General features: G+C 42.7%; 3 protein-coding genes across 3 annotated transcripts in view; 2 read left to right on the top strand and 1 right to left on the bottom strand.

Moving 5' to 3' along the window:
- Positions 1–4,923, top strand: part of RHOQ (ras homolog family member Q) — a 50,672-nt gene extending 45,749 nt beyond the window's left edge. The window contains exon 5 of the mRNA XM_075863213.1: positions 383–4,923. Within this exon, the coding sequence (XP_075719328.1) occupies positions 383–538 (156 nt within the window). The 3' untranslated portion in view covers positions 539–4,923. The remainder of the gene's footprint in view (positions 1–382) is intronic.
- PIGF (phosphatidylinositol glycan anchor biosynthesis class F) lies at positions 594–13,634 on the bottom strand. Its single transcript, XM_075863212.1, has 6 exons — positions 13,548–13,634; positions 10,382–10,617; positions 9,996–10,087; positions 7,624–7,740; positions 6,644–6,752; positions 594–916 (listed from the first exon to the last, which is right to left on the bottom strand). Exons 2-6 carry the CDS (start codon positions 10,607–10,609, stop codon positions 803–805), a joined length of 660 nt encoding a protein of 219 aa, XP_075719327.1. The 5' UTR covers positions 10,610–10,617; positions 13,548–13,634; the 3' UTR covers positions 594–802.
- Positions 13,635–13,676: 42 nt separating this feature from the next.
- CRIPT (CXXC repeat containing interactor of PDZ3 domain) lies at positions 13,677–24,664 on the top strand. Its single transcript, XM_075863211.1, has 5 exons — positions 13,677–13,760; positions 17,214–17,279; positions 18,137–18,191; positions 19,600–19,703; positions 24,156–24,664. The coding sequence occupies exons 1-5, from the start codon at positions 13,745–13,747 to the stop codon at positions 24,218–24,220; spliced, it is 306 nt and encodes a 101-aa protein (XP_075719326.1). The 5' UTR covers positions 13,677–13,744; the 3' UTR covers positions 24,221–24,664.
- The last annotated feature ends 2,935 nt before the right edge of the window (positions 24,665–27,599 follow it).

Here is a 27,599-nt window from a genome sequence, read left to right as displayed (position 1 = left end):
ACGAACGTAGAGTACATCCGTGTGATGACCGTTAAAACAACGGCCGTCACGCGGACGCATGTATTTTAGTGGGACCGTTCACACGGCTGTTTCAATGAAGGGTTAGTTGAAAAATAGAACGCCCTATTTTGTTCCGTTTTCACGGATCCCTCTATAGACTCAAGTCTACGGGAATCCGTGAAAACGGAACCCGCACGGGATCACCTCTGAAGTGAAAAAAGATACGTTTTTCACGTCCAAGTTTCTCCACGTTCGTGTGAATCTGGCCTAACACTAAGTAAGACTTTTTATGCATGAGCTCGTGAAAAATAATTGAAGCTATTGACATAGAAAACGGCAGCTTTATCGATGATTCACACAAATGACTCTTTTGTATTGACAGATTGGGGCCTGCTGCTACGTAGAATGTTCTGCTTTGACACAGAAAGGTCTGAAATCTGTGTTCGATGAGTCCATTATAGCGATTTTAACTCCAAAGAAGAATCCCATGAAGAAGAGAATAGGCTCAAGATGTATAAACTGCTGTCTGATCACGTGAGAAATGCGCTCCGCTCCCACGGTACGTCTCATGCACACAACGGTTGTACCACGGCTGCACAAAAGACTTTTTTTTTATTGACCTGCTTTACAGTTACATTGTTGCAGCAACACATCGAGGACATGATTGCTTACATACTTTCTGAAGGAAAGATGTGGATGCTCAGGGTCTAATTTATAGCGACGCTACAGGTGCGCAGTGTGGCGACTGCGCTTGGTCTAGTCCTTCGCGCACACCGGAGCTCGACGGATCGGTCTGCTCTTACTATCTGCTTTTGTATGTGAGCCGTTTCCTGTTCCAGTAAATCCAGAATGGCGCTAGTAGAAGACCGGCAACATATCCAAATGTAGCACCTAGTGAGCAGGAGATCGGCCATACCTACAGGAAGAAATAAAACAAGCTTTATTAGCACAATGGTAGGAGCACAAGTAAAACCAGCACATTTCTATCCAGAACGTATACCAAGAGGTTTTTATTTACAGATTTATTAAAATTGTAAGAAAACATCAAATTCCTACTTTAGTGCCACGTCAGATCATAATATAGATGAACTAATAACGCTGAAGTGGTCGATGCAATTGCCTCTATTCACAGGCCCCTCAAATTGAAATCAGGGGGCTAGAAAATGAATATGCCCCGGTGGGAACCCTTATACCAGGGTTGAAAGGGGTGACGGAAATGTAATGCCAGGATCGCTTCTTCTGGACCCCTGATTGGGGGAGGGGATATGTAGTGCAATAGTGGCCAAATTTAAGATTAATAAGAATAAACCCGAAGTTGTAACGGGTGAATAAAACCTGTTAAACTTGATGGAGAGAACACTGCATCAAATAGGCCAGAGAGTTTACCAGAATCATTTTTTAAGTTGTCCTCATAAAAATTCTGTTCAGATAGCTCTTGACTTTACAACCAAAATGGCCACGTTACAGCACCCATGGGGTCCGTCACCCAGCTTTACCAGACTATAGTGATATCGGACCAGGAGATGCACAAGTAGATTTAGGCACTCAAATGTGCAGGAGTATGGAGGTATGCTGCGGCACGTGGACTGCAATACAGGTCCTCAATATGGATTTGTAATGCAGTCTTTGCACCTACGCGGGACATTGTATTTTTCTCTCAAATTTGTGCTTTTAGAGAAGAATTATTTTCAGTAATACAGTTTGCGATGCCTCATGCTATATCTTTCTCTGACTGCTACATAAAAAAAAACCACGTGTGCCTCTGTGTGAATACAGGATTGACACGGAGATCCAGTACAGCTCATATTCGGGGACTGTGTGCATATAACCGTATGTGAAGGAGTCTGGTAAGCTTTGCGACACTTCCTGAGGGTGCTGTAATGGGGGTCCTATTATTTTCCCAGCAACAGACAAAGTTAAGGCAACTCAAGGGCTTATATTCATTTTATGTTTGCTGGTTAAAGGCCATTACCCTTAGTAGTTTTCTTGACATAAATATCCACAGGCAAAGATCTAACCAGTATCCTTTAAACGGGTTGCCTCATCGTAGACATTGGAGGTATAGGACTCGTCCGACCGTCAGGGGTCCAAATGTGACTCCCACCAATGACTAGAACAAAGTGAAGCTAGTAAATCGCTTTGACGCTTCGTGCTGGTAATTTGGCCACCTCGCTATATCCAAAAAATGCCTTTGACAAGACAACCACTTTAATAAGGATCACAGAAACGTGCTGGAATCTGTATAAATATCATCGCCATGGATATAAAGTTACTAAAAGAAGGTTCAAACAACAATAGCTTACATATAGAAACCCAATGGGGGGGGGGGGGAACGGCTGCACGTCAGTATTATAGCGGTCAAAAGTTGCAAATTAAGGCACGCCATATTTATAACAAGATTTTTTTACTTTTAGCTGTTTTACGCCGGCTCGCCATTTTTGGAAAAGGTGCACGGGGCTTAGCATAAGGGGGAGGATCACCTGCAGCCGAAAAAAATGGCAAATTATAGCATAGCTGGCGTAGATTTCACTTTCTGGCACATGGACAGCAGAAGGCGCAGTAAATTTATTAAGAGGCATACACCTCTACACCTACAGGCATCAAAACAAGACTGGCACATAAAACGCCAGTCTTCGTAAATCTGCCCCATTGTCTAATCTATCTCCATTTTCCTGAATAGGATCAATGTATATTGCAGGCTTGCTGGCCCTAGCGCACTAACCTACAGCAGTAGATGCATTACATGTAACAGCCCCTCATAACATTGACTGAGTATGTGTGGAAATGTTTCAGAAGTCTAAGCCGTACACCATAGTGACCAACATCCACAGCACGGTCATACCGAAACTAATGTTATAATATAAACTTGGATAAAGAACTAAAAAAGGTACATAATTTTTTTTTAACCATATTAAATAAGTCGCGACCATTAGTTTAACCCTTTTTTAGTCAACTTGTTAACATGCCTGTCTGATGACCGGTGATTTGAGAGCCTCGGAGAAGACAAAATCACTACGAAGACCTGCAAGAAAATGACTGGATTCCCTCAGGACAGAAATGCATTTCCACTGCATTTCTGTAGCAAAATCTGCACGTGTATTGCGCATATTTTACCCCTAGTTCACTGAAACAACGTAAGTCCACTGTGAACATCCAGAACAGAATGAGGATGCTGCAGTTTTGAAAAACCGCAATGCTGATTTCCATTTAGAAAACGTTCAGTAGGATGAGATTTGTTCAAATCTGATCCAAATGTCTTGGACTGTAATCCCCTGCGGATTTTCTGCAATATTTGTGTCCTGTGTGAATCCAGCCTAAAACAATGTAAACCACAACCACCCTACCCCATCATTATGTTGTATGAAGCAACCCTTATAAAGGGGATGTCCCCAGATGGACATTCATGAGACCTTCGCACAGGGTAAATGATAGATGTGTGGGGAAAATAGAAGTTAAATCCAGCGCTTTAGGAGTAAAACATCCAATCTTTATTTCTTTTCAACTTTAAAAACTATGTAGCAACATCAGGGGGTGGGTGTGAGGAGCCTACATGTTTCTGGCGCTTCCTCCATCCTTACTCATGGCTCAAGCCACGTTTCACTCTGAATTCAACTTCTATTTTCCCCATGAAGACACGTCAGACGAGCGCTACACAGGAGACCCATGGCAGTAGTGGTAAGCTGGAAAAACGTTTTCTTATTTCTCATGATAAATGTGTAATCACGGGAGGCCTCACTGCTTGGACTCCCACCATTTACTGTAGTTGGGGGTCCCAATCCCCCATTTCTCCTCACCGCAATGACCTTTTTGGAGCGGCAGTCCAGCATGCACCCGGACGTTCTATTCAATGTCTATGAGATAGCAGAGTGCTGTACTCTCTGTCAGTTATTTATCACCTACCCTGTGGATAGGTGATGAATGTCAGTCTCGGGACAACCGCTTTAAGCTAATTCTCCAGTTGTTGATAAAGGAAGTAGTACTGAGCATACAATGTAATACAGTCTCTGGATTTCCCTGACTGCAGATTTCAGAGAATGTGGCTATGCAGACTGCGCAGTTTCTTTATCTGCAGAACGCTATGTGGTCGTTGATTCTCCAAGAACTTCTCTTTGGAAACAAATGTATACACAGCCTATATAACAAAACATGACACCAATCCAAAAAGGAGTCCTTCACGTCCATAAAAAGTATGTAAGTGGACGCCAGTTTCTGGTTGAACTTTAAGACTTTTACACTTTAATCCTAGTTTTTTGGAACATCAACCTTCAACGAGCGGAGAAGTGAACAGTATATGAGGAAAATGTCTACATTCAGTGCAAAACACAATGAATTTCCACATCTTGAATTACCAATGATTATGGATCTATATTTAAAGTGAGTGAAAGAAAAACTGGGTTATATACAAGACTTCTCTCCGTAACTAAACCGGTGTGGCTTTTGTATAGCTGCGTTTTTTAGATTGCTGCATGTTGTACATTAAGCTTCTACATAAATATTGCGTCAAGGTATTTTCTATTGCTCTATAACTACAAGGCACTGTGTTTTTAATATTGCTTTTTTTACATTCAAGCGGTACAGAAATAAACACAAAACACTGGGTTATTAAAAGACTTTGCAGAGCTGATGAGCAGCCGGTATTAAATATCAAGGATTGGTGGGATGTTGTTATTTTGTACAGTGAAGGCTCTTAAGATGCACATGCCAATAGTATAAGGAAACCGCATTGCCTAGAGCCGCGGCACCGTCTATCTTGTGAAAACGCCCATCACTTCGCTCGCGGGAAAGCTTGGCAAAAACTTCACTGCGAGCCTCTGCACAACTTTCATGCCAATGTGCCTCAGCTTTTCTTTAGAGCAACGATCTGATGTGATGAGCAGAGTTCATTTATCATTGCCTAATAAACCTGTGCAGTGTTTATTACAAGCGTCTCTGTGTACAGACTTTTCTTTCTAGTAAAATATGGCGGCCACCTGCACACAATGCACATCGAAGACATGTGGACTGACAGCTTAGGCTCAGTCACTGGGCTGTATTAAGGTTCTGTATCATGTCCATTGTTGAAAAAGTTCCAAATACGGGCTGTACATATTGCTGAATGCAGGAGGAGGCTGGACGGTGGTCCCCGTCAGAGATATTCTTCACTTGTCTTTATTTCAGCAAAATAAATCCATCATATTACACTATAACGAGAGCCTCCACTTACCAACATTTCCATCCTATTATCAAAGTAGTCATGAAGATTGGAATGGCTTTTAATAAGCAACCATGAAATGTAAGTATGTAATTTATGGAAATGGTTCCACATGAATAATCTGGAAAAGCTAGAAACTTTCAATGGAGAAATACATCTGAGGTCATTAACCAAGTGCATACTATGGCCTAATAAAAGTCATTTGCCTCCTCACCCGGCATGCCTGAAATGCTGAATGGGGCAGTGGAACATTTATTAATATTCAATGACTAATAAAGGGTATGCTCTAGGGTACTATTCACACGTGGCAGAAGTTTGTGCAACTGTCCGATTAATCGGAGGGTTTGCAGAAATCGATGTACAGACTGTAGAAATAAACTCTGATGTATAGAAGAAATTTCTGCAACACATCTGCTGCATGTGAACATATTCATGGGAACATGACCAGTGTACATGTTAATTTTCAATAACATTATAGAGCAGGTATGTGTACTATAATAGTTTCCCTAAATAACTTGTGTTAGCGATTTTTCTTCTAACAGCAGCACGGACTGTGTATAGTCTGTGGTGCTGGCGGCGGCTCATAACTGCAGTACGAGAGAGTGTACTGCTCAGTCTCCTGGGGTCCAATCGAGTGACCTCCAGCGCTGTAGGATCACATTATATTGTACAGTGCTGGAGGCCGTTCTGGAGACGGGAGCCGTAGAGACCGAGCAGGACGCTCTGTCTCCTACTGCAGAGTTAAAGGCCCTTTTACACCGGCCGGTGCAGCAAGCGCCAATCAATGAGACATCGTTGATCGGCGCTCGTTTGCTCTGGTCACACGGAGCTATGGATGGGGACGAGCGGTCGTTACTCCGATCGCTCGTCCCCATACATTATTATCATGTCGGCAGCGCGTCTCCCTGTTTACACAGGGAGATGTGCTACCGACAACAATATTATTTTACTTTTTTAAAACGATACGACCAGCAGATGATGGAGCGTTTGCTTGTTCATCTGCATATCACAGGCAATTATTGGCAACGAACATTCTATGAACACTCATCTGCCCGATAATCGCCCAGTGTAAAACCCCCTTTATGACTCGCCGGCAGCGCTGACCATACACAGTCCGTGCTGTGGTTAGAAGAAAAATCGCTGATGCAAGTTATTTTCTAAATAAATCTGAGTATAATTGGATATATGCATTAATACAAGGTCATTCTCCACCGTAAATCTAAATGACAATTTCTGATATAAAATGCTAGATGTAGTGTAAATACCTCCTTAACTGTGCACAAGCTATCCCCGTACATTTTACAGAGCATAGATCTGGCATGGGTACCAGATTTATGTTTTAGTATTTGTACAGCACCACATCCATTACACGTGACCACTACGGAGAGAGTGGGGTGCGGTAGGTGTGGGGGTCAGCTATTACGATATATTGCATAGAAATGAAGAACTAACCTGCCAAGGCCTATCCCAGTCTAGCGGTATAGGAAATGCTCCCAGCCAGGCTCCTACTATACTGCAGAATGTGGTTATCTGTAGACTGTGATCCCAGACTGACATCGCCCTGAAACAAACCAGAATAAAACATTTCACGTAACCCAGCAAATGCAATAAAAATCATAACATTAAAATATCAAGTCTATAAGGCCCCAATCATTTCACTCTTTTTTGGCCTATGTTTAACATATACGCTGGAAAAAGCTCCCAACACATACTTCAAAGGTAGGCTGTGACGGATGCCGAACAGCGGCATCAGTTACCCATAGAATATGGGATACGTTTAACGTATACGTCATGAACTATCATGACATCTGTTAAACGTATCCCACAATAGTCTACAGCTAGTGGTTGCCATTGTTCGTCATGTGTCACCCATAGGCTAATATGGCATCCGTTAAATATATATATGTCATGAAAAACGATTGAAAAGGCTGCTATGTTAAAAAATGTATACCGCATTAAATGTAGGATCAAAAAGGGATTTGAACAGGGCCAAACATATCTGACTAATACAACTTTCCCATGAAAGATTTTAATATGATCTCTACTATTCACAATAATCACCTGGGTTGGGACAGGATACCAGGTGTTCCTGCCGTCTGTAAATCTGGTCATACAAACTACATTATTTTGCCCAACAATGGACTTAAAACTGGATTATGAATGGCGAGATTCTGTGTGGGCCCTTGTTGTTTGAATTGAAGCTGCATTCATAACTTGCAGTTCCATTTCCCACCACATATTTTTATATATGCACCAATGCAACAGCGCCACCATCTTATTTTTGCATTGCTGGAACTTTGGAATGAAGCAAATCCAAGAAAAGAATATCTATAATTTAAATGTATAGAATGAGCTCTACAATAATCTGCTAGAGTTTTTTATTTATTTTATAAAATGTATATACCTAGATAAGCAATAGATGCAGAACTTACCCGTCCTTACTGAAGACCCTAATCCAAGCATGAAAGTTTGGTCCTAGTATACAGAGACAGCGAGAAGTGGTGAAGGACGAGAGCAGGCCTGCAAACAAAAAGGTTTCCCCCACTGATCTGTATGGAAAGTAGAAAAAGAATAAGCTCTATAAACCAAAATCTAGATCTGTTCTCGAAGCAAAGTTGCACACGCTTAAAGAGGCTCTGTCACCAGATTATCAAATCCCTATCTCCTATTGAATGTGATCGGCGCTGCAATGTAGAGAACAGCAAAGTGTTTTTTTTTTAAAAAACTATCATTTTTGCCCAAGTTATGAGCAATTTTATATTTATGCAAATGAGCTTTTCAATGGACAACTGGGCGTGTTTTCTCTTATTTCCAACTGGGCGTGTTTTCTCTTATTTCCAACTGGGCGTGTATTGTGTTTTTACCAACTGGGCGTTGTGAATAGAAGTGTATGACGCTGACGAATCAGCATCATACACTTCTCATCGTTCCCACCCAGCTTCTTTCACTAAAGACACACAGTGTGACGTCACCCACAGGTCCTTCAACCTTGTCGTCGGACAAAGAAGATACATCGGCTGAAAGGCGTCCAAAAGGTTAATATGCTTGTCTCTAGGGAGTTTACTATGCTTACCTGAACATGGTGATGCTGCTGCAAATTCAACTGTACGCCTGGAGCTGTGGTGTCTTCTCTCTTCCGATGCCAAGGTTGAAGGACCTGTGGGTGACATCATTCCCAGCCAGCTTCTTTCAGTGCAGACACAGCGTGACGTCACCCACAGGTCCTTCAAGCGTCATACACTTCTATTCACAATGCCCAGTTAGTAAAACAAGTAAACACGCCCAGTTGGAAATACGAGAAAACACGCCCAGTTGTCCATTGAAAAGCTTATTTGCATAAATGTAAAATAGCTCATAGCTTGGGCAAAAATGATCGTTTAAAAAAAAACAAAAAACTTTGCTGTTATCTACATTGCAGCGCCGATCACATGGCAATAGGAGATAGGGATTTGATAATCTGGTGACAGAGCCTCTTTAAACATCTCGATGCCAGATACCACAGGACACCTTCAAAGGTCCTGTGGAGTCCATGCCTTGACGGGTCAGAACTGTTCTGGTGGCACAAGGGAGACCTACACAATATTGGGCAGGTGTTTTTAATGATATGGCTGATCGGTGTATGTAAGCACAATATACATAAGTAGGGGGTTCATAAAAAAAAAAAAATTAAAAACCTGCATTTATCCAGAAACAGCGCCACCATGGGCTGTGTCTGGTACTACAGCTTCGCCCCATTCACTTGAATATTACAACAGACACCTCCCAGTGGTGCGGTTTCTAAAGGCAAAAACAGGAGACCTTTTATTCTAATCACATACAACCCTTTTAAATGTTTTTTTGTTCTCTTTTCACTTAGCACTACACAGAAAAAAAAAATGGTATTTTAGGGTTGTGCTGAATCAGAGAGATTATAAAAAGACCTGCTGCTTTGAGTAAGCGACAAGGGAGTGCAAAGCTCTGTCCACACTGGCGTCATGGCTTCGGTTTATGATGAAAGTTGTGACTCTGACGGATCTGTTATATGACATGGTGACTGACGGAAACCATTGGGTTATAATGGGGTCCATTGGGTTCCAACGAGGTTTCCGTTAGTTTTCACGTCATCATCCAGAAATCTCAACAGAACCCCGATAAAGACTTGCTGTGCAAGTGTGAACAGAGCCTTACAATTTGCTGCAGATTTCACCCTTTGTATTGTGACAAATCCGAAGCATGCCCTCAAATCCGCAGTGGAATAATCCACTACTCATGAAAGGGGTTTTCAAAAGCCCATAAAGGCTGAGTTAACACATTGCAGTCAATTAGTGTTATTTTCATGATCTTTACAAAATTGCATCAAAATTTCATGCTTTTGCCGTGATTTCGTGGCAAAAAAAACACAAATTGACCACGAGGTGTGAACACAGCCTAACATGTATGGTAATTTACTTTGTGGCAGAATCAGTCAGGGGTTCGGGTGTTTTTGATGGCAAGGATATGCCATATGTAGTGTAATCTATAAAATCGATGACTCGAAGACTAAAGAACTTATTATTACGTCAGAGACAAGTCAGAAGTGTATGTAAGCCGTCTTCAGGCTGACAAGGAGGGCGCTTCTGCACCTTCGTTTCAGCGACAGTGGGGGTCTCAGCACCCGGACCCCTAGCGATCCAAACTTTTAACTTGTCTTAATGACATATAAAAAGTTTGCTGATCGTGTAGTTACTATTTTAGGATACTATCCAGACTGTACATATTTACACACATGATCTGACCGGCTTGGAATTGTATCATTTTCTCATCAGGTAATATAAATCATACTCACTCTACAAGAGACGCACCGTACAGAACTATAATCCCATGGAACAGCAAGCAGGAAACAATGAAGTAAAGACAGGATCTGTAAAGTTTATTGACCTGAAAGAAATAGAAAATATTAGAAATCAGTTTGAAAACAGTAAAGGGGTCAAGGATTTGGCGCTCTTTTTGGAATGATTGCTCAGATTAGAAAAAAAGGACGGTTTTTTTTTTCTCTTTCCAGAAACAGTGCTGGACTTGTCAATGAGCGGTGTCTGGTTTTGCAGCTCAGCCCAATTCAAGTAAATACTGCAATACCAGATGCAGCCCATGGACAACAGGGGCGCTGTGCTGTTTCTGGAAGAAAAAAAATTATTAGTTTTTTTTATTAATCTCAGACAAGCCCTCTGTTACCTTGTGTGTAAATGAGCTTCTTTTGGTTGAATGATTTGGTTTGAGTGTTAAACGTAATAAAAAATTAACAGAAATGACACAAACGGAGCAGACGCAGAGCCATGTGAGGTGCGTTCCCAAAAGCGAGAATCCATCTAGGAGGAGTGGTGGGACGCAAAGAGAGAACAGAACGGCCAGTCCACACAGGACGTGTCCTACTGAAAGTCTCCTGATCTCCGTTTCATCCATTATTTTGCCTTAAAAAAAAAAGAAAGAAAAATAAATAATAAGAATGCACGGTTTTTCATCTACTATGTGAACCTGGATATATGCCATGATTGGATTATATTTTATTTTGTTTTACAAATTGCGTGTTGTTCAACTATGACGCATATTCTATGTGATTTTTTTTTTTTGTCTGTTTAAAACAAACTGTGAAAATTTGTCAATAAAAATGACATTTAAAAAAAATAAATAATAAGAATGCCATACACAAATGTTAAAGTAACTTTCACATATCAAAATGATGCGATAATACAAAGTTTCCCAAACCTCGTCCTGTTCTTTAGGATAAGTTCACCCAATAGTGGAAATGTATTTCTGAGCACAAGATCAAAAGTCTAAACCAAGATTAAATATGTAGGATCCTAAATAACTGCTTATTGCTAGAAGACATTATAACGTTATAAGACACGTGGTCATACAAGGTAATAAATCCCATCAGCCACTGCCTTGCTTGTTTGTCGTCCCCTCCAAGCAGAACACTCCAACAAGTTAGATTTTTAAAGGGGTTTTCCCACTATAATGTTTAATCATGTATGTGCAGGATAAAAGTATGATCGCTGGGGGCCCCATCGTGGGGACACCCACGATCACCATGACAGGGGTCCCCAGCCCCCCCCCCCTCTGTGCACACCCACAGTGAGTAGGAGTTTGAATGGCGTGGCGGCTGTGCAGGGCCCCAGCGGTGCTAAAGTTGTTATCCCATGAAAAACATTTAAGATTTCAGTGAAATTAACGAGGCTCTGTCACCAGATTATAAATGCCCTATCTCCTACATAATCTGATCGGCACTGGAATGTAGATAATAACAGCAGTGGTTATTTTAAAAAACGATCATTTTTGAGCAAGTTATGAGCAATTTTAGATTTATGCTAATGAGTTTGTTAATGAACAACTGGGCGTGTTTTTAATTTTTACCAACTGGGCGTTGTACAGAGGAGTGTATGACGCTGACCAATCAGTGACCGATCAGCGTCATACACTTCTCATTGTTAGGGCGGATTTTCACGCGCGTGGCACGGACCTATATTAGTCAATGGGGCCGTGCAGACTGTCCGTGATTTTTACGCAGCGTGTCCGCTGCGTAAAACTCACGACATGTCCGATATTTCGCCATTTTTCGCGCATCACGCACCCGTTGAAGTCAATGGGTGCGTGAAAATCACGCGCACCACACAGAAGCACTTCCGTGTGACGCGCGTGATTCGTAAGGCTGGGTTCACACATCACGTATTTGTTACAGAACTTGGGTTCTGGAATATACACCAAAAGTACCACAAAAGTAACAACCCCCGTTCACTTACAGTGTAAAAAAAATAAAGAATGTTGGATTCTAGGCAAGCGTGCACTGCAATGAATGAATGAATGAAATTTGGTCATTTTAGTGCCGTTTAGTTCAGCAGAAAAATATTTATATGATGTGTGAACCCGGCCTAAGGCCCCATACACACGACCGTGCTCGTAATCCTGGTCCGAGATTATGGGCAAGGCCGACCACGGACAGCCACCGGCATTTGCAGGCCGTGCAGCCATTATAAAGTATGGGAGCACGGTCCGCAAAATAAAATAAAAAATAGGACGTGTACTATTTTTTACAGAAACTTTCTTCGGCCTGGACACCTTCCCGTAAATATAAGGGAAGGTGTCCGTCGGCCATAGAAATTAATGGCTCTGTAATTATGGGTAAAATCTACGGTCGTGTGCATGGGGCCTTAAAAGGCATTTTTAACTGATTAAGGGGCGAGCCAAAGGCATTTATCTGAGAATTATTTTCAGGACACGGCCAGTTTCAGACAATCATAATACCGCCACAAGACCCGGACCCCCAGTGGTTCTACTGAACTGAACTTAGATCCCTATAGAAACCTATGGCGATCTGTTTGATTCAGTAAAACAAGAGGGTCCAGGTCTTGTGGCATATTACCGCTCCGTGCAGGATCCCCTCGGCTGCCATCTCATCCTTCTCTAAGTATATGACTATTGCATGAAGCCGTTATGTGGCTGTTTTCATGAGCCGCAGGTCTCCGCTCACACTGGTGTCATGGCGTCCATCTTTACAGGATCAATCGCAGATATGATGGATTTATCGGGATCGGTTTCCTGGATGCGTTATGATTCGTTTTTCTATCCCCATTGACAGGGTCTGTCAGGAGAATGACTGATCTTGGTCAAATTCTGAAAAATTTATTTTAGGGGATGTCCAAAGTTGACAGATGTCTCATCTGGACACCCCCTCCTTAGGATAAAGTAGCCAAGATGATGAACTAATCGCTGCATGTCTGGCTCCTCTACGGCAGGAGATCTGGAGTATTAAATGGCACCTATTCACTTATTATACATTGCCAGATTGAGTCCACCGGAGCGAGAGACGGGCTCATAGAGAAGGATTTCAATTAGGGGACACCCCTCAATGACATCCATATGCCCTAATCCAAATAGGACAACCCCTTTAAGGGTATGTGGTCACTCAATGTAAAACCTGCAATAAATTTCATGGAATTCCCCTCTAAGTCCTTGAGTTGTCCTCCTGCCAAGTTCTAGTCAGTCCTTTCTAATATCTGTATCTGATAAGGCTGGGTGACTACCAATATGGCCTCCATGACAGCCGCCACACTAGTTGTCACCCATACAGCCATGTTACGTGGTGATACATCTAGCGGTCACATATCTATATAACATTGCGGGGTCTGGGTGAAAACCGCAGGGGGAGCTGTTATAGCGGCCATATTGGCTGTCACAAACTAATATGTGACACTAGCAGGATGATGAACGTGATAACAGCGCTCCACACAGAGAAGTAGTCTCCATCATATACGTATATTACAGGGCTACACACTGTATCATTGAGTCGCAGCTCAGCACCTGACAGACGGTAAGGTCACCATGACGAGAGGAAAGCACTCACCTGCCCACTCACCACTCCTCCTCCATTACCTGCGCCCGAGCCAGGCTGACTCCTCCTACAGCCAATAAGAACGCCGATCCGTTCAACCAATCGGAGGAAGAAGCCAATAACACGTGATTCGAGGGAACCGGCGGAAGTGACGACACCGGATGTTTATATCAGTTTGCTGTCTGGAGTAAAGAGGAAGACGGGAGAAGATGGTTTGCGACAAATGTAAGTGTCACCTGACGCAGCGACCGGTTGTGTACTACTGTAGGTCGCTTGTATGATATGGCCGGACTTGTGGGGGTCTTTTGTCCTGATATTACCACCACAGCTGTCAGGCTTTATGTCTGCGATCTACATCGTCATATTTGTTTACCTTTACTTCCTAATGACAAATAGAAAAATGTCAGATCTGTTCGGCTGCGTTCACATTTCTACTCTGAAACAACCGTTGGTGATGGATCCGGTGCAAATGGTTTCCGTTTGTCGCCCTTGTTTGTCACTCATCGTTTTGACGGAATCAATACCATAGTCAACTGCGCTATTCATTCCGACAAAACGACGGAACCCTTAAACGGCGGTGACAAACGGAAACCATTGGCACCGGATCCATCACTATTGAAATCAACTCTGAAAACAACGTTCTCCACGCCAGAACTCCACGGACTGTTGAGCGCCCGTGGGTACGATCCGTGGTACGATAAATCCTGCAGAGCAAGTATGAACAGAGCCCAATTCTGTAGGGTCAGGCAATAGAATAGAATTGAATCTCAGTGGTTGGTGAATCATCCGCTGTCTTCAGCATGCCAAATCCATCATGTCCCTGATACCAACGGTGCCCCACGGACGCTATGGGGTCTGTTGGGCTCCATCGTGGTGTCCGTCATCTGCAAAATCTTAGGCCTCAGTCACACTTCAGTGAAATCCTTCAGGGTGCTATAGTTTTGTTTTTTTTAAAGGACATTACACTGACTCGTTCATTTCTATGGGGCCGTGCACACTTCTGTTTTTTTAACGGTTCCGTGCGTCTGTTCCGCAAACAATATAAGGTTCCTACTCCTGTCTGTTTTTCAGTCTCGGCCTTTCTACTCATTTGGTCCGTTAAAACAAAGGACCGCACGCACATGCCATCCGCGTGCGGTCCATGTTTCATGGATCAGTGATTTACGACCATACAAATAGCAGCGGACGTGTGCTCGAGGCCCGACCGTACCACCGATGGAGGCATTGACATGCGCCCTGCTGCTGCGTTCATAGTCTGCACTCTGGTTTTGGTTTGCCCCATAAATCTCGGATAGAACGTCAGGAAGCATTCTCGGCCGCTTCTCCATTCAGTCTCCTCCTAGCCATGGTTAGCGGGGGATGGGGGACTCGGTTTCCCCTTTCTGGCGATCGTGGGGGGGGGGCAGCGATTGGACCCCCACCAAGCTAACGTTTATCTGCTGTCCAGTGGATAGGTGATAAAAATGTTTTTGGATGGAATGCCCCTGAAAGATCCTTCCTTTTTTTTTTTTTTTTTTTTTTTTAAGTTATGAAAACCCAAACATTACGTTTAAAAAATGTAGGATGTAGCGAACCCTTTTCATTGGGTGGTTTTGATATATGTCATGAAGAGTGCAGGACACACTTTTTCTTTTTCGAACTGCTGCCGTATCTATATATGGAAAGAAATCACTGGAGTTGGACCGGAGCTTTATAATAAAATATAACTTGGATACAATATAAAATAGTAAAGCAATAAACATGCGTAATAGACACACAAAAAAAGGAAAATAAAAATGGTAGATTCCTCTGTTATAGGAAAATATGAGCCTCCAGGTTTATGGACCCTTCATAGGTGGCTCTTAGGGCTTATTCAGACGAACGTAAAATACGCGCGTGCAACGCGCGTGATTTTCACGTGCGTTGCCCGTAGCTATATTAGACAATGGGGCCGTGCAGACATGGCAGCGTTTTTTGCGCAGCGTTGCTCCGTTGCAAAAAACTCACGACATGTCCGTTGATTCAGCGTTTTCAACGCATCACGCACCCATTGAAGTCAATGGGTGCGTGAAAACCACGCATGTCGCACGGAAGCACTTCCGTGCGAACTGCGTGTTTGCGCAACAGCTGTCAAAAGGATGAATGTAAACAGAAAAGCACCACGTGCTTTTCTGTTTCCGAACATCCAAACGGAGTGTCTTTGCGATTTAGCGAACCCCGACAACCGAAGCTAACTTCACCGGGTTTGGACAAACTCGTTTTGGCCGAACCCGGCAAAAAAATTTCCGGTCTGCGACGTCGGGAGACATTCACTGTGCATGGTGCTGAAAGAGTTAAACTGTTTCAGCACCATGGACAGTGACTTGCGATCCCAAAATACATGAACCTGTAAAAAAAACCGAAGTTCTAACTTACCGATTACTCCTGTCTCCTTCCTGCAGTCCGACCTCCCGGGATGACACTTCAGTTCAAGTGACAGCTCAAGCCAATCACAGGCTGCAGCGGTCACTTGGACTGCCGCGTCATCCAGGGAGGTGGGGCTCGATGTCAAGAGAGGCGCGTCACCAAGGACGCGTCACCAAGGCAACGGCCGGGAAGTTCTCGGTAAGTAGGAACTTTTTCTTTTTTTTAACAGGTTTTTCGCTGTTGTGTTCGGCATTCACTGTCGAGGGTGCTGAAAGATTTAGCTCTTTCAGCACCTTGGACAGTGACGGGCGTCGACAAGCCTCATCTCTATGATGCCGGCTGCGCGAAAATCACGCAGCCGCGCATCAGACACTGATGACACACGCAGCTGTCAAATAGTGTTTGCGCGCGCAAAACGCTGCGTTGTTTGCGCGCGCAAAAACGCAACGCTCGTGTGAATCCGGCCTTACAATGTGAGTTGGATATTTGCCACAGAATGGAATTGAAATGAAGGAGTTTATATTATATCTCATTTTAGAAGGTTCCCATTTTGCATACATTAACATTTATTTAGGATTGTAGTTGAATTGGGGTTTTGTATGGTAACCCCCCCCCCCTCCCCTACCCGTTCCTGTTTGTAGATTGTTCTCGATCACATCGATTCATTTAGGGAAAACCCATTTGTAGTCCTAGGTCAGGGGATTTTTTCTCTTCTATATAATAAAACCTGATTTTATGTTTTTTCTTATTGAAGTGCAGGAAAAAACATAAAACAATACTAGTATTGGGACAAAAAATGCCATGTTCTCAGCTACAACATATGATTGGGATTTTTATAACTTCTCATCACTATTATTATTATGTAAGTTCTGGCTGCTTAGCTTCTATATGGAGACCACCAATCTGAAGTGGAACTTTTCTTATATTAGGGCACTCGTTGACCATATGCCTTATCAGAGCATGTAGCCATCATAGAGAGGGTGGGGGGGGGTCCTCCACTAAGGACCCTATTACATACTCGCACATTCATTTGAATGCCATGTGATACCACCCGTTCATGTAAATGGCCGCGGCAGGAGAAATGTGCGGCGTGTCACCGCTTCCCCAATAACCGCTGATGGTGTCGGATGCCGGACAGATGTGCATGAGGGATCTCATTTAGAAAAGAGGACGGCCCCTTTAATAACTATGCTGAAAACTTTAATTATGTAATGTATTCTGTCTGTGAATTATAAAATGTATCACCATGACTTAGATACATGACTGAGACCAGATGTGATGTCTGTTTTACAGGTGAAAAGAAGCTGGGCACGGTTATCACCCCAGATACATGGAAGGCAGGGGCCAGGAATACCACCGGTAAATCATGGATTACTTTTTGGTTATGGTGTGTCTTGTATGAACCTTGTTTTTCTAACTATTAGATGTTTTTTGTGTATTAAAAGAAATGGGCTGACATGGGCCCAATTCTAAAGCCTAGTTGACAGTTTTTTGACTGGCAGAAAATACCTACAGATTTTGAGTTACCAGCGTTGTCTGATGGTTATTTTTTCGTGTTTTTTTTTTTAAATTATTATTTTTTTTTAAGCTGTAGAAGCTAATGCAGAAACCATGTGCAGAAACCGCCGCAAAACGCCCCAAACAAGCACCGCAGGTTTTTTCTGCCTCCCGTTCATTTTGATGAGAGGTCAGAGGCCGAGACTGCTCGAAGAAAGAGAAGGGCGCTTTTTTTTTCTTCCAGCGAGCGGCCAAAAGCTGCCAGGGAAAAATAGACGCCTGGGGGGCAATTTGGGCCATTTTTATTTTTTTTGCACTGATGCCGATGTGGTTTCCACGTCAAAATTAGCGCTAAAAAACCCTCTATCTGACTCTAATAGTCTGAATAAAAAAGTGGGGGAGGAGGGGAAAATCTCCAGTTCCACACTCGGTTGTGGCGGCAGTGCCATTGGCGACCGTCCACGCATCATAACATAGATGGATAAACCCAATCTAAGGTAAGTGCTGCCTCCATTGTGCTTCTAGAGGACCCGTCAGTTCTCTTCCTTTATTTATTTTTTTGTAGTAAGTTTTACATTCCTCATAGAATCGCGTCTTACCCGTAGTCCAGTATTAGCTGGGATGTAATGTATATGTGCAGGGAGCGCGGTCCGGATTGTTTCTAATTTATTTGCATTGAATAAATGAATGTATAATTTATTTTATAATTAAACTTGCAGAAAGTGGCGGCCGAAAGCTGAATGAAAACAAAGCGCTGACGGCAAAGAGATTTAGGTTAGTGCATTGCGCAGTAACAAAACGTATCTGTTTGAATTCTGTTCAATGTTTGTTATATTATCATAGGAATATTCACTGATCGTTGTCTCTCTAGATTGTGCCTGCAATTTAATTCTTTAGGGAAAAGCCAGACAACGGTGATTTGCATATAACCGTTAAATAACAAATGATAATATTTATACCAATGAACACAATACAGCTTCATTGGTTGTCTTCAAACTGTTTTTTGACCACCTTTTTTGAAGCCCAATTATAATATTTTTTTTTTTTTTATACGTCTAAAATAAAAGTTTGACCGCTTAGCAAATAGTCTTTATTTAGAAAAAAAATAAAAATAAATCCTACCGTTTTGCATCTACAGCTCCTATGTGTCTCCACTGTTAGGCTGTGTTCACACAGAGTTTTTTGCAGGAGGAAAATTCCTCCTGCAAAAACTGCTCCAGACGGTTTTTGCACAGTGGTTTGACAAAAACTCATCAAAACACTCGTCGAGGCGTTTTTTTCCTCTTTCTGACTGATTTGAAATGGGGTTTTGGAGGCGGAAACTGCCTCAAGATGGCTCATGACGCTTCTTTTTACCGCGACGCGTTATTTTTTTTACTCGCGGTAAAAAAACTCGTCCAACTCCCATTGAAATCAATGGGAGGCATTTTCGGGCGGTTTTTGAGGAGTTTTTTGGCTCGGTTTCCGCGTCAAAAAACTTTAGGCTCTTTGCTCTTTGAGTATTTTTGCCGCGTTTTCTGCCACGGAAACTGTGGCAAGAAACGCCTGAAATTGACTGCCATCGATTTCAATGGGAGGTGGAGGCTTTTTTTTTTTTTTAACCACAAGCAAAAAATAATCGCTCGTGGGAAAAAGCCGCGACATGCCCTCACAACTCACAATTTTCCACCTCAAAAACCCCATTGAAATCAATGGGTGACGGAAATAAACACTTTTTTTTACGCGTTTTCCGACAAGAAAACGCTCACAGTTATTCCATCTTTCTGTTGAAGAGATCGCTAAAAATCGTGGCAAAAAATGCGTGTGGTGCAAAACCACTTAAAAAAAAACCGTAGCTCATTTTTCCAGGCAGAATTTTCTGCCTGCAACAAACTCAGTGTAAACATACTCTAACAGACTACAAATAAACCCTGTGTGTAGTCGGGTCCTGCGGTCCCACTCCCTTCCGTCTGTCTCCCGCTACTTGCTGACCTACATTCAGAAGGTGTACATACCTGTTAACAAGACCCCGTTCACACACCCCATTCCTACTCTTTATTGTGAGAGGCAAAATGTGACTACGTGGAGATGTTTCCATGGTTTCTGATACTGATATTTAGTTCATATGTGTTGGGTTTGAGCTTTAAAAGTTTATTATTCATAATGTAGCACAAAGTTTCTATTTTTGTTTTATCAATCTTAGGTTTGACCCATATGGAAAAAATCGATTTGCAATCTGTCGTATCTGCAAAAGTTCTGTTCACCAGCCGGGATCTCACTACTGCCAAGGATGTGCTTATAAGAAGGGTAAGTAATGGAAAACTCTTTTGCACACGACCGTATTTTTCATCCATAATTACAGCTTGTAGCCCATAGATATTACAGACCCATTTATTTCTATGGGCTACGGACACCTTTCCGTATTTTTACGGATGGGTGTCCGTTCCATAGAAATAATCGGTAAAACATAGAACATGTCCCATTCTTGTCCATAATTACAGCACGGACTCCCCCTAGAAGTCTATGGGCGCTTTTGTAATTACGGACGGCTACGGATGTGTAGCCATCCGTAATCGGAAGCATTGCTAGGCCACACCAGGTTTGCAACTATTGTACCTTATATGACCAAAAAGAGAAAAGATGCCACAAAACAAGAAAATATGGGAAAATAGAAAAATACTTTAATGAAAATGACACATAAACATACAATAATAAAAAGAATCCATCAACCAACAGGTTTAAAAAAGACATACACGCCATGCGATGTATAAGGTAGGTAACATCGGAGGTAAGCAAAAGGGAAATAGAAACGAGGTGGTATAGTTAGATGATGAGGGTATGTCGGTACATAAGTATGAATAAATACAAATATGTGCCAAATAGAGTGGTCAAATGAAATGTACTCAAAAGTATGAAGATATAATCATGAATAAATTACATCAATACATAGGCAAATATGGACCACATATAATAATAAAGCACATACCCATTTAACATCAAGATGAATGCACGGCAATGTGTCTGCCCCAACGTGCGTTTCGGCGCAACTGCCTTCGTCTGGGGGTAGCGTTAAATGATGTGTATTCCACTATATATGGGGGATGGCCAACCAATCATAGAGTATACAAAAAGAGGGGGAGGGGGAAACCCAATTATAAAAGTGTAATAATACATGTATCGCCACATGTTTACCGGTCGCTTACCTCATGGTGAAGGTGGTGGCCGCGCCTACCGGAAGCGCCAATCACGAGGGGCCAGGATTGGATGCACGTCATCGCGTCAATAGACGCGGTCACGTGAATCCCGAACCCGGCGTGTCATGAGGGCGGAACGGAGGCCGGTCACCCGTACACCAATCAGAGGGAGCGACGCTTTACTTTATCTGAACCATCTTAGATCCATGCTGTGCTTTTTGGTTATAACTATTGTACCTTATTTGTGGTTTTCTTCTTCTTTTTGCGGATCCGTATATACGGAGGCACTACAGACCATATTTGCAGATACCGTTCCGTATATGCGGATAAGTTCCGGATGACTACGGATCCGTATTTACGGACTGCATTTACGGATGGATGACCATACGGTCGTGTGCATGGGGCCTAATTCTGTTGTGCATTAGATCATCACCACAGGTCCAGCGTCAGAAACCCCAGGCGATGAGCTGATGTTGCCATGGGAAGCTGAAGGCAGCCACTAATCTCCCTGGCAGCAGCCTCTGCTGGTAAAATGTAGTATTACATGGCGCCAATTCAAGTTAATGGGTGACCACGTAGTACATGGATGAGTCCTGCAGAACAAGCAGGGGTTGTCCACTCTGGCTAACAAAGGGTGTCCTGATCAATGGAACTCCTCTATGATATCCATATGTCCTCATAGGGCATATGTAAAGGGGTTGTCCTGAATGAACTTATTTTGAGTGTCATTGCATTGTCAACTAGATGATTCATGCAAAGGACCAATTGCAGTCCTTGCTGCACAGACCAGCTCTGGATGTACCTGCTATGGCCGTCACGTACATTTATCTCATAGAGTATCTCTGCTACTGCTGCCTAGCAGGCCACAATATATAGAAATGAGCGCAGGACGGTGTGTTTTTCTGTATTAAATGGATTTTCCCCCCTAATAAAGCTCATTACAGGTCACGCTGGAGCTCTCCCAATGAGCTGATATTGCCAGGGTGATTTGCTTATGCTGCAGTGCCAACCACGTCATTGTGTCTTATAGGGCAAATCACATCGGTTTTGTCTGTTTTAGTAAATACCTTTATTCCCCATAAAATAACAATGCTGGGGAATCTTTTCTTAGAACTCTGCATTGTGCCTTTCCTCTGTTATCCCTCCTGGAAATGTACGTCTAAGTTGACAACTGGGTGTTGACATTCCCCTTGTCAATATACTAAGCCTGACACACCCCATTGACAATAGGAATTTTATACATATGATTGCAGGCAGAGGAACAGCACAACAAGATGTTCGGGCATTATTTTATGGGGCATACGAGTATTTACTAAAACAGACGTGTCAGGGGGAGGGGACGGGTCTTCTCTAAAGAGCTTTTGTTGATAAAGGTCCTCCGTGTTTCTTATTTATATCGGTTTCTGGCTACTGTAGGGTTGTCACTGACCGCGGTTGTCATCCAGCTTTTCTTATTTCCTGAATGGTAAATCTGCCTAGTAGTGAAATGATACAAAAGTAGAGGATGTAACAGATTTTCTATCCTGGAGTGGGAGAAAGCTGGGTGACCACTGTGGAAACTGTAATTAGTCCTCACTGGTTGCAACCCAGCTTTCCCAGAATATGATAGAACTAAAATGTGTGAGCAGGAACCTACTGAAGAGGGAATGTCAATGTACCGTTATATTATCATATTTTTTTCATAGAGGAAATGCTCTTGAGGGTATGTCTGTGCACACACGGCGGATTAGCTGCCGTTTTTCCGCAACGGATTTCATTGCAGAAAATCTGCAGTTTATTTTAGTAGCAGAAAAAATCCGCTGAGAAAACGTTCATAAATTGACCCGCGGTGCAGATTTTTAATCCGCTTCATGTCAATTTATGCTGCGGAATCGGTGCACTTTTGTTGCGTTTTTCTCCTCGTTGAATTCATTGGGGAGGTAGAAGCTGCAACAAATAGCAAATGTTGCGATTTTTGCAGTGGAAAAGCTGTGATTCCACTACAAAAAAAATCCATACCTGCCTTCCTGATGTTGTCCTAGCGACGGCTCCTTGTATCCCCGGCTGTTCTGCGTTGCATTGGCCTCCTGGGATGATGTTTCATCCCATGTGACTGCTGCAGCCAATCGCAGGCTCTAGCAGTCACATGGGCTGCAGCATCATCACAAGCGGCCGGCCAGCACGGAGACCAGAGCAGGACGTGGCACTATGACCATGCCAGTGGAAGTATTGATTTTTATTTTATTTTTTATTTCATTTTTTTATTCTATTCCGGTTTTTCCACAGCGGCGAAATGGACAAAAATCTGCACCACAATTTGGTGCGGTCTCTCGGCCGTAATTCCCTGCAGGTTCTTGGTAGGATGCGCTGCGTACTTTTCCACAGCGTGTTTGACCTGTATGAACATGGCCTTAATCATGAGAGACCACAGAGTGTTGTGTAATGGGAGCTCCAGCATCCACTACATCAACTGTCAGAAGCAAAGTTTGGTTGCAGAGCCTGGCACTAGTTATTTAGCCCCTCAAACTATTCGGGAATTCTTAGCTAATGGCAGGAGAGTACTGTTCAAGACCCTGATCGATTAGGGTATGTGCACACACACTAATTACGTCCGTAATTGACGGACGTATTTCGGCCGCAAGTCCCGGACCGAACACAGTGCAAGGAGCCGGGCTCCTAGCATCATACTTATGTACGACGCTAGGAGTCCCTGCCTCGCTGCAGGACAACTGTCCCGTACTGTAAACATGATTATACTACGGGACAGTTGTCCTGCAGCAAGGCAGGGACTCCTAGCGTCGTACATAAGTATGATGCTAGGAGCCCGGCTCCTTGCACTGTGTTCGGTCCGGGACTTGCGGCCGAAATACGTCCGTCAATTACGGACGTAATTAGTGTGTGTGCACATACCCTAAGAGTGAAGCGCTTTTACAAAAAGTCTCTCCCCTGGAGGACCCTGCACATCCACGCATAAATACATGGGCCAATAATCTGCAAACGAGCGTTCATTTGATCGCTCGTTCCCGATCATTGCCCTGTGTAAATAGGGAAACAATCAGCCGATGAACGAGCAAATGCTCATTTATCGGCTGATTTGCTAGTTTATGCGGCAATAAGATGGTCACTAGTCGGCAGCACTTCTCCCTGATGTGCTGCCAACATGATGGAAATGTATGGGGCGAACGATCGTAGTAACGATTTCTCGTCCGCATACATAACTGATCAGCGCTCGTTTGCTTCTTTCACAAGGACCAATGATCGACGATCTGTCTTGTATGATCAGCGTTAGTTTTCACAACCCATATCCGGCCGTGTAAAAGGATCCTTACACGAACAGCCAATTTATTTTAATAAGCACTGTGTAATGCTTTATTTGCCCTGTGGTGGCGCTGAAGAAAACTGAACACGAGCTGCTGGATTCCACTACAGATTACAGCTGATCGTTGGGAGCCCCAGCCTTGGGATACCTTGTGATCAGCTTATTGTTGCGGGACCCTTCTAACAATAGAGATTGTCCACTTCTATGTATAGATGTTTTCTATTTAATTGATATAAACCTGTTCTTTGTTTCCTTTCAATCTTCCAGGGATCTGTGCAATGTGCGGAAAGAAAGTCCTGGACACAAAGAATTATAAGCAAACGTCTGTGTAAAAACTGCATCAGAATCACATTGTCCAAGCCTCATGGACTCCGATCATTTCCTTGTGTATTGATAATGTAAATATTTCGAGTTATTCTTTATTTTCTTAAGACGTTGACCTATCCGAGATTTTCATCAATGAATATCGGTGGACGAACTCGGTGAATGTTTAACTATATATTCTAATTACGTTTTTGTTTTTCTTTCATTTTATGATATATTTTTATTTTCTCTGTAATCCTAGATCAGTTGTGCACATTAGGGTTTATATGCGTTTTTAAAGAGACTCTGTCACCACATTATAAGTGGCCTATATTGTACATGATGTGATCGGCGCTGTAATGTAGATTACAGCAGTGTTTTTATTTAGAAAAACTATAATTTTTGGCGGAGTTATGACCTATTTTAGCTTTATGCTAATGACTTTCTTAATGCCCAACTGGGTGTGTTTTACTTTTTGACCAAGGGGGCGTTGTGGAGAGGAGTGTATGATGCTGACCAATCAGTGACCAATCAGCGTCATACACTTCTCCCCATTCATTTATTCTGCACATAACGATCCTGCGTTCACTATGTGCAACCACACACACATTAACGTTACTCAAGTGTCCTGACAATGAATAGACATCACCTCCAGCCAGGACGTGATATCTATTCAGAATCCTGACACTTCGCTAACGTCTGTAGTTTATTTACAGCAAGGCAAGCGTAGTCTCGCTGTAAATGACATTTTGCAGCGTAATCTCGCGAGACTACGCCTGCTGTGCTGTAAATCAACCACAAACGTTCGCGAAGTGTCAGGATTGTGAATAGACATCATGCCCTGGCTGGAGGTGATGTCTATTCATTGTCAGGACACTTGAGTAACGTTAATGTGTGTATGTGGCTGCACATAGTGAACAACGCAGGATCACTATCTGCAGTGTAAATGAATGGGGAGAAGTGTATGACGCTGATTTGTCACTGATTGGTCAGTGTCATACACTTCTCTCCACAACACCCACTTGGTCAAAAAGTAAAACACGCCCAGTTGTTCATTAAGAAACTCATTAGCATAAAGCTAAAATAGGTCATAACTCAGTTTAAATAAAAAACACTGCTGTAATCTACATTACAGCGCCGATCACATCATGTACAAGAAAGGGAATTTATAATCTGGTGACAGAGCCTCTTTAAAGATTTTAATAATTGATCCTGTTGATTTATCGGTCTAGCAAGTCTTTTGATTTTTCATTGGCTTTACAAAAATTCTACATGGTCCAAAGAACTAATGGGGGGGGGCACTTTAGTTGCATAAAAAAAAAGTCTAAAATTTGGGCGCTCGCCACATTTGCTCTAAAATTTGTGACTTTTTATCTCACAACTTTTGAAAAGGTTAAGCTAGAGTGAGCGTGGAGAAAACTGCATATTTGGTATGCCGGAAATTGGCACAAATTATAGCGCAAAAAATAGTGCATTATAGCTCATAATAAATTTGGCACATTTCACTCCGGCATACATTTTGTCTTAAGTATGAAACGCCAGTTATAATCCCCCCCCCCCCCCCCATGTTTTGGAATTGAAATAAAGACTGAATGCTTTTAAATCCTCTGACGTGTCGTAATCTATGTGAAGCCGTTTTGGATAGGTTTCTATTTCTTATATTTAGGAATTTCATTAAGCTTGTGTCTATTCTACAGGATTGGAATAAAGCATATGTGGCGCCAATTTATTTATTTTTTGAAAAAAAAATACAACTTTAGTCTAGGGCTACATGGCGACTTTGGTCGTTTGACAAAAAAAATGTGCGATTTGTCTGCTAGTTGTCGCATTGAAGGAGCACAACTTCTTTAGGGTGCAATTTGGTTGGGAGTCGCGTGCAATTTAGAATTTGCAAATGAGCCGCCTAACATTGAACTCTGGAAAAGTCACTTGCGATTTGCCATCTGCAACCAATAATCCATTTCTATTTTTCACAACTGTCGCGTCGCGCTCGCATCACATTTCGTGTGGTAATTCGACCACTTTCACGAGCATTACTTCGGGTTGTGGCCAAAGTTATTGTGTAGCCATAGAGGGCAAGTAAATAATTTTCGTATTAGGTTATCACGGATTTAGCTACATAATCCTCTTCAGCCTCTGGTTGTTTTGAATGCGGCTATATTATCATGTGGCTTCAAATGTAGCGGTTAACTTCATCATGTTCACCCAGGACTAGTAGGGGAAGCCGTACACGCACATGGGGTTCTTTTACACATTCGTACTTGAGGTAAATGTTTTCTTCTTCTTCCCACTGCCAAGATCTGCAGCACTCAGCGACTGCCCACAGTGTCCCACATGTCTCTGCTGACCCTAGAGCAGGTGAGCAATTATATAAGAACCATCTCCTGCTCCTGTTCTACGTCTATGACCTCCAAATACAGAACCCCTGTCCATTCTCACTATTGGGAATACGGCTGTCATGGAGGGGAATGTCCCGCTGTATGCCAGTGCGGGCAACCATTGACAAGCAGCATTTCTGATGGACTCCAGCCATCTATCTATTACATAGACGTCCATTAATCTCAATGGCCACCATGTAATACAATATTTTCGCTGGCTGCTGCAGGGAAAGTGAGCAGTTGGCCGCAGCATGAGCTAGCTAAAAAAAAAAGGTGTGTGTGTGTGTATATATATATATATATATATATATATACACACACACACACACTTAATGGAGAGATGGTGGGTCCTAATTGAAAAGAATATGGGATAGTTGCATGAAGAATAAATGGATAATTATATTCTTTTTACAAGTGTCTGCATTAACGCCTACAGGTCTCATATGGGGGTGTAGATACATTGTTAGGACATTGGCAGAAATATGATGACTTAGTCGTTTCCCTGCCCTATGACATGTCAGAAGTTTGTTGAACGTTTAGTTACCCTTTAACGTAGCAGAGGGTCCCCATTTCCTACTGGGCCCCTGTGCAGCTGCACATATGACATATCCGCCCCTGTCAGAGACTAATATGAGCCAGCCCCATGTCTCTCCCATAGATGCCAAAGAGGGGATAGAGAATCAGGAGGAAAGCCTTCCCCAGCTGCGACTGCTCATAAGGCCGGGTTCACATAGTGCATTTTCATTTTTGATGCAGCTTTTTGCAGCCAAATCCAGGATTAAACCTGACCTCTTTCTTTTGTACTTTCCATCTCCTGTTTAACCCAATCCTGCGCTGTGTGAACAAGTTATTAACAAGGCGTGTCTGGTATATGAGGTTTCTAGAAAGGGACAGAGCAGGAAGAAGGAATACCTTTACTTTGGGAAATGGTTCCTGTCTAACCTCAGCTGGGAACACAAGGGGGGAGGGGTAGAAATTGGAAAGACAGTATGGACAGATATGGATGTGTAAACTTTACTGTATGTCTTTA

The sequence above is a fragment of the Rhinoderma darwinii genome, chromosome 4 (genome assembly GCF_050947455.1).
Source record: "Rhinoderma darwinii isolate aRhiDar2 chromosome 4, aRhiDar2.hap1, whole genome shotgun sequence".
Taxonomy (NCBI): domain Eukaryota; kingdom Metazoa; phylum Chordata; class Amphibia; order Anura; family Rhinodermatidae; genus Rhinoderma; species Rhinoderma darwinii.
This window is presented reverse-complemented; position numbering and strand designations above follow the sequence as displayed.

What these genes read in the sequence shown, in the direction of transcription:
- PIGF (XM_075863212.1), bottom strand. Translation starts at nt 10,609, where the DNA reads ATGGATGAAACGGAGATCAGGAGACTTTCAGTAGGACACGTCCTGTGT. An exon ending in TACGGTGCGTCTCTTGTAGA is followed by an intron (nt 7,741 to 9,995) that starts GTGAGTATGATT and finishes CTTTCCATACAG; the next exon opens with ATCAGTGGGGGAAACCTTTT. An exon ending in ACTGGGATAGGCCTTGGCAG is followed by an intron (nt 917 to 6,643) that starts GTTAGTTCTTCA and finishes TTCTTCCTGTAG; the next exon opens with GTATGGCCGATCTCCTGCTC.
- CRIPT (XM_075863211.1), top strand. An exon ending in AGGGGCCAGGAATACCACCG is followed by an intron (nt 17,280 to 18,136) that starts GTAAATCATGGA and finishes TTAAACTTGCAG; the next exon opens with AAAGTGGCGGCCGAAAGCTG. An exon ending in AGGATGTGCTTATAAGAAGG is followed by an intron (nt 19,704 to 24,155) that starts GTAAGTAATGGA and finishes TCAATCTTCCAG; the next exon opens with GGATCTGTGCAATGTGCGGA.